At 35.7% G+C, this 6,113-nt stretch overlaps 1 protein-coding gene across 1 annotated transcript; it reads left to right on the top strand.

The window, feature by feature from the left end:
- Positions 1-254: 254 nt before the first annotated feature.
- LOC139875075 (RGG repeats nuclear RNA binding protein A-like) lies at positions 255-4,646 on the top strand. The gene is made up of 7 exons (XM_071862449.1): positions 255-673; positions 1,231-1,558; positions 1,690-1,755; positions 2,628-2,760; positions 3,022-3,180; positions 3,276-3,332; positions 4,129-4,646. The coding sequence occupies exons 1-7, from the start codon at positions 487-489 to the stop codon at positions 4,330-4,332; spliced, it is 1,134 nt and encodes a 377-aa protein (XP_071718550.1). The 5' UTR covers positions 255-486; the 3' UTR covers positions 4,333-4,646.
- The last annotated feature ends 1,467 nt before the right edge of the window (positions 4,647-6,113 follow it).

Genomic DNA, 6,113 nt, shown 5'->3' with positions numbered 1-6,113 from the left:
CCTAAACCGATCCAACCTGACCCATTTAGACCCGTTTGACCTATGAACCATTTCAACCCAAAATCATTTTAACCCGTTACCTAAACCGATTCAACTTGACCCGTTTGCCAGTCAAGTTTAAAAAATAAGTAAGGATATAATAGCAAATTAGGTGTGTATGTGTATGGATTAAAAAGTCGCATCTTTATCTCATTATAAATTATAAACTATAAAGATAGAAAGGAAGAGATAGACATTGCAAAAATCTCATTCACAACATTGACACTACATTGCGGCTAGGGTTCCACCAAACTCCTTTTATTCTATCTCTTCCCCCATCTCCCCTATTTTCTCAAAATCACCACTAAATTAGGGTTTTGCGGGTCAATCAATCTCAATTATACATGACGAATTTCAACTGGAACTAGTTACTCAGCCGTTACAAATAAAAAAAGAAGAAACTTTTATCAAAGAGTTCTCTTACTCTACTTAAAAAAACCACAAAAAATGGCGACTGCGAACCCTTTCGATTTGCTCGGAGATGATGATACCGATGACGTGTCACAACTTGTGCAAAAGATTGTTTCTGCACCTGTCAAAAAGACTCCACTCGATACTCCTGCTGCTGCTAAAACGCCGCCTACTAAGCCGTCGGCTAAGCTTCCATCCAAACCGCTTCCTCCAGCTCAAGCCGGTAACTTAAAATCTTCACTAAATTTTATTCATTTTTTATTATTTGTTATATTATTAATACGGAGTATAAGTTTGCTTTGTAATTAGTATTTTTTATGGTGCACCTGCACAGTGTATATGTTGTATTTGGTCGGTTTATTAATATCACAGTCCTTAAAGATTGAAGTATTTGGATTTAATTATTATGTGTACAAATTTAAAGTTTTAATGTTTAGTCTTTGGAACAATGCTAAATTATTTCAATCAATTAGATTAAGTACTCAAACATATAAAAAAGGTGTATCCTGTTTCAACTATACATTAATCAATCATAGGTATTTATAAAAGTTGAAAGTTTTAATATGACCTAAAGCAGTAAGGCAATAGAACCTGTAATCTAAATCGATGAACATCTATTAGTTTAGTTTATACCGCTTATAAGTTAACCGAAGTAGTCAATTACTGTTTTTGCTTAGGTTATCTGCTACTATTTATTTATTAACATACACACATACAGTTTTAGATATGTATTGTGGTATTTAGTTTTAGTTGATGTGTGAAAGTATTGTTTTTGAACAGTGAGAGAGGCTAGAAATGAAGGTGGGCGTGGAGGACGTGGTGGAGGTGGCGGCGGCGGTGGCCGTGGGTATGGGCGGGGTCGTGGTGGAGGTGGCTTTAATAGGGACTCGGGTAGCAATGAGAATTCATTCGTTAAGAGAGGTGTACCTGGTGATCAAGGTGCTGTTGAGGAGTCTGATGCTGGGAAAGGGTACGAGAGACGTGGTGGTTATGGTGCACCTCGTGGCGGTTTCCGTGGTGCACGACGTGGTGGAGCTACCAATGGAGATGTGGAGGATGGAGATCGTCAACGTCGACCATATGAGCGTCGCAGCGGGACTGGTCGAGGGTAAAGCTCTTTACTAATTTCTTAGCATTTGATACTCAAACGTAGTTTTTAAATGTACTTTTTGGATCATTGGGTTGTATGGTTTGCTCTACTTTATTTTTTTTATTAATTGCTTATTTTTTGCTGTGCAGAAACGAGTTCAAGCGTGAGGGATCGGGTCGTGGCAACTGGGGGACTCCGGCTGATGAAATCATTCAGTATTTTTTTTCTTCTTCTTTTAATCTGTTCTTTTAGAGCTATTTTCTAATTCTTATATTTTGTGGTGGCAAAGATTGGGAAAGGGGTTCTTACAGGTTCAGGTTTAAATGAGAGAAACTTAGTACAAGTTGAATTGGTTGGTTCAATTTTTTCATTTCTTGGTTGGGTCAAGTTGGGTTGATCTGCAAACAATTTTTTCATTTCTCTGTAATCTTCTACACACCGTTATGAATCGTCTTTATAATGTTCCTTATCTCTTTAAGATTTAAAGGTCAAAGTTACCATCATATCCAACACCGACCACATAAGTATTACCAATTTTTTATTTTTTTTACTATCATATATTTGATTTTTTATATAAACTAATGAATTTTGAAAAAAGTTCAAATTTTTATATAAGAAATATTACTTATACATTCATGATAACATAAAAATATATATATATTAAAGATTAAATATATTGAATAAAATGAATTATCTATAGTAAAACATCTTTACCGATGGCCGTAGATGTTGACCAACATTGTTGATGACTCCTAAAAATAACTATCCATTGACTTCTATCACCAACATTATTGTTAGTTATCACAGTCAACCTCTGCATTCTTTTCTTGATTTACCACCACATAGTGGCGCTCTATCTTGTTTCTTTAAAAAATAGATTTATGGTTTAAGAGGTCTTGTGTATTAACAATACATTTTGAGCGACTTTTGACATGTTCTTTAACCATTTTAGTTCATCCAATTGACACTTTAGTGATCTAATAATATGTTCCAACTAACTCATTCATTGGTATAATGGCTTGAAATTGCTTCCTCTACTTGTATTATCTTTTTTAATATTATTGATGTTTACTATGCTTCCTCACAGGGAAACTGAGGAACCTGTCATCGAAATCGAGAAAACTGTGGGTTCTGATAAGCCAGTATCAGAGGAAGAGGCTACAGACGAGAAAAAGGAAAATGCTGCAAATGAAGCCGAGGAGAAAGAACCTGAGAAACAGGTGATTTACCTCTAGTTCATTGATTTGGTTCATAAATACTATACACCTATTAATACAATAATAAACAAAAAGCTAGTATAATGCTAAAATCTACCTGCAATGTAGACATCTTTTGTATTTATGTTGCTCTCCATTAGTATTAGTATATATATTGCTTATTGCCATCTTTGTTTTTACATGTATACTGACATTTTTTACATGCTTTTGTATTTATCTTGTTTATTTATATGAATACTGATACTGATGATATTTTTTATTCAGGAGATGACTCTTGAAGAATATCAAAAGGTTCTTGAGGATAAGAGGAAAGCTCTAGAGGCACTTAAGACTGAAGAAAGGAAGGTGGAAGTTGACAAAGAGCTTGCCTCCATGCAACCGCTCTCCAATAAGAAGAGCAATGATGAAATATTTGCTAAATTGGTACATTTATATTTTCAAATTAGGGACCAATAACTTTAAAAGATCCAAGTGTTTAAATTGTATTGACCTGTTTGTTTATGTTCATGATCTACTAGGGGTCGGACAAGGATAAGCGTAAAGAGATTGCTGAGAAAGAAGAGAAAGCCAAGAAGGTAAGACGGTTCATAAGAGTGTGTGGATATTGTCCTTTTATCTATAGATGTGAATCAAGGGTTGAAAAAGTTACGAGACAGACGATTCAGTCGAGACCTCGAAGGGTCGAGTTGGTCGAGATGGGGTTGAGACGGGCATTGACCAACGTTGACTTTTAAACTTAGATTTCTTTTAAACATATATGCATATCAAACCTAAACATATGAAACAAGAATAACAGCAACTGAAATGAGCTGTGGTAAAAGTTTTTGCTAAAGATTAAGTGATTAACATGGACAAAAATACATCATGGATAAAGAAAATTAATGTTTTACAGCCAAATTTGAGTTTCTTTGACTTCGACCGAAATTTTGACCGACTTAGGCCGAAACGAGTCGGTGAAGTCTCCTAGCCGTTGCGGCGGCCGTGTCGACCGACTTTTCCAACAATGTCGACTATAGGTGGCAATATAGGCGGATTGAGTGACATGTCTAATGGGTAATTAGTGAAGTTGGATATGGATCCCATTGAATTTCATCAGTGATTTACATACCTCGAATTTTATAATGCTAATCTGGTATTATTAGTTAAAAAATTTAGGTCTTAGCCTTTGAAAATGCTTGGGGTGACTTTTGATGGGGTTGACCTGGTGAAAGATTTATTTGTAGGCCATTACATGGCAGGCTGAATTGAGTTGAAATAAATATTTATTTGTCCGACATTAACTTTCATTTTGGATATAAATCAGATTCATAAGTAAATGGGTCAAATCACCTTTACATAAAATGCTAACCTTTGTTTTGGTGTTTATTGCAGTCACTCAGCATCAATGAGTTTTTGAAGCCTGCTGCGGGTGAAAAATCCTACGCTTCTGGTGGCCGTGGACGTGGGCGCGGCCCTAGAGGTGGAGGTGGTGGAGGTGGTGGTGGACGTTATAACCAAGGTGGTTCGTCTAGCTACGCTCCTGAAGCCCCAAAAATTGAAGACCCGAGTCACTTTCCTACTTTAGGTGGCAAGTGAATCGACCGGTCTTAGTTTCTCCTGTCATCATCTTTTCAACACTTTTAGAATGGCAGAAGCATACTAGAATAATGGAGTTCTATGTATTCGAAAAGTGTAAATTTCTTTTCTTTTTTCATGTGTTTTATTTATGTATCTGTGTCAGTCTTCTATTTAGAAGCGTTGAATTCTTTTTTTTCTTATATTTTTTCTTTCTTATTTGTTAAGATGTTTTAGAGATTTTGGGAGACTGATTAATTTGTAACTTTAAGAGTTTGAGGTACTTGTTTTCTCTCATTTTTGTTATAGAATATATGGATGACAGTTTTAGTTTTTTGGATGTCTAATACTTTTTTGAATATTGATGTTTTTTAGAAACCAACATCTCTAACCAGTGACTATAAATGTCAGAAGAGAAAAGTGGGTTGCGATTTGGAAACCTTTGACTTTGACTCAAAGTGACACTTTATCAAATACTCTATCCTTTACGGTATAAGCGTCAATGTTTTAACTTTTGAAAGTTTTTTATCTCGATTTGTAAGTTTTTCGTTTTCTAACTTTTACATTTAATATTTTTCATTTTAATAGAGAAGTATGTGAGTGGGACTGAATTTGATAAGTACTAAAGTACTAGGAGCAATTCATTAGAAAAGGATTATAGCATTTTTGTTTCTACAACATTGTATTAAGAGTTGAAAAGTTTTGGATATCAAATCTCAAGACATTAAGTTAGGTGGACAACCTGTGGTACGTGGAGGATTTCATCATTCAACACTTGAAAATACAATTTTTGCCACAAGACTTCTCTGGTACTACCTTTACTGTTTCCGCAACCAACACCGCCACAGCCCACACATGTACACTTCATCAACATCACGTGTTATCATCAACAACCCTTACTCGTCACGATATCCAATTAACGACTACTTTGTCGGGCATGTTTGTTCCTCCAACAATCCACCACTTTTAGCCTCCAAAATATAACCGGAACAAAAGTTCGCTTGGTGTGGATGTTTCATCGTGGTTTCAATTGAAGTTGTTTATCCTTCAATCCTTCAATCGTTTGTTACGCTTTTAGGTGTTCCGTGCCCTCAATTCAATTGGGGAAGATGGTTCAATTCAACGACCTTTGTTTCTGGTTTGGTGAATTTCAATTGGGTTTTCTTCATTTTGGGCCTCACTTTTGGGTTCCGGAGGCCAGTTTCAATGTGGGGTTTCAATTAAGCGTACTTTCTGCCTTTTGGGCTTCCTAAGCCCACTAAGGGGGATTTGCCTCTTTTTGGGTTTTTGTTTTCGCCCATCGAGTGGGCTTCTATGCTCGGTTTAGGTCGGGCTTAGTGTTTTCATTTTGGTGTATTTACCCGATGTTTTTCAATTAATGTCTTTTCTTTTTGGCTTACAAGCCTCTTGCAATGTAATATGTTGTATTTTCTTAATCGTTCAGATGAAGGTTTTAATAATATATTATTTTTTTCGCCGTAAAAAAAAAAAGGAAAAAATCTCAACAAAGGATATGTTACCATGATCCATTATAGTTACATTAAGAAAAAAGTCGCATACTCATGTTATTTTGTCAGGGGCGGATCTATGTTGGAGCAGTCGGGGTCGGCTGCCTCAGCGATCTGTATCCATTTATGTATTTATATATGTGAGTTTTATGGTGATTTGTCGAGAAAATTGGTGAAGAGTTGACTGTATATAAGTTGCAGGTGAAAACTTGGTTTAATGGGGAAGATTACGGTACTCAGTACTCGATTTTGTACTTTTTTATTGCATGTTTGTTTTAGTCCCCCATTTATAAT

This window comes from Rutidosis leptorrhynchoides, chromosome 1, assembly GCF_046630445.1.
Source record: "Rutidosis leptorrhynchoides isolate AG116_Rl617_1_P2 chromosome 1, CSIRO_AGI_Rlap_v1, whole genome shotgun sequence".
Classification (NCBI taxonomy): domain Eukaryota; kingdom Viridiplantae; phylum Streptophyta; class Magnoliopsida; order Asterales; family Asteraceae; genus Rutidosis; species Rutidosis leptorrhynchoides.
The sequence above is the reverse complement of the archived record's forward strand: the minus strand, read 5'-3'. Positions and strand labels throughout refer to the sequence as shown.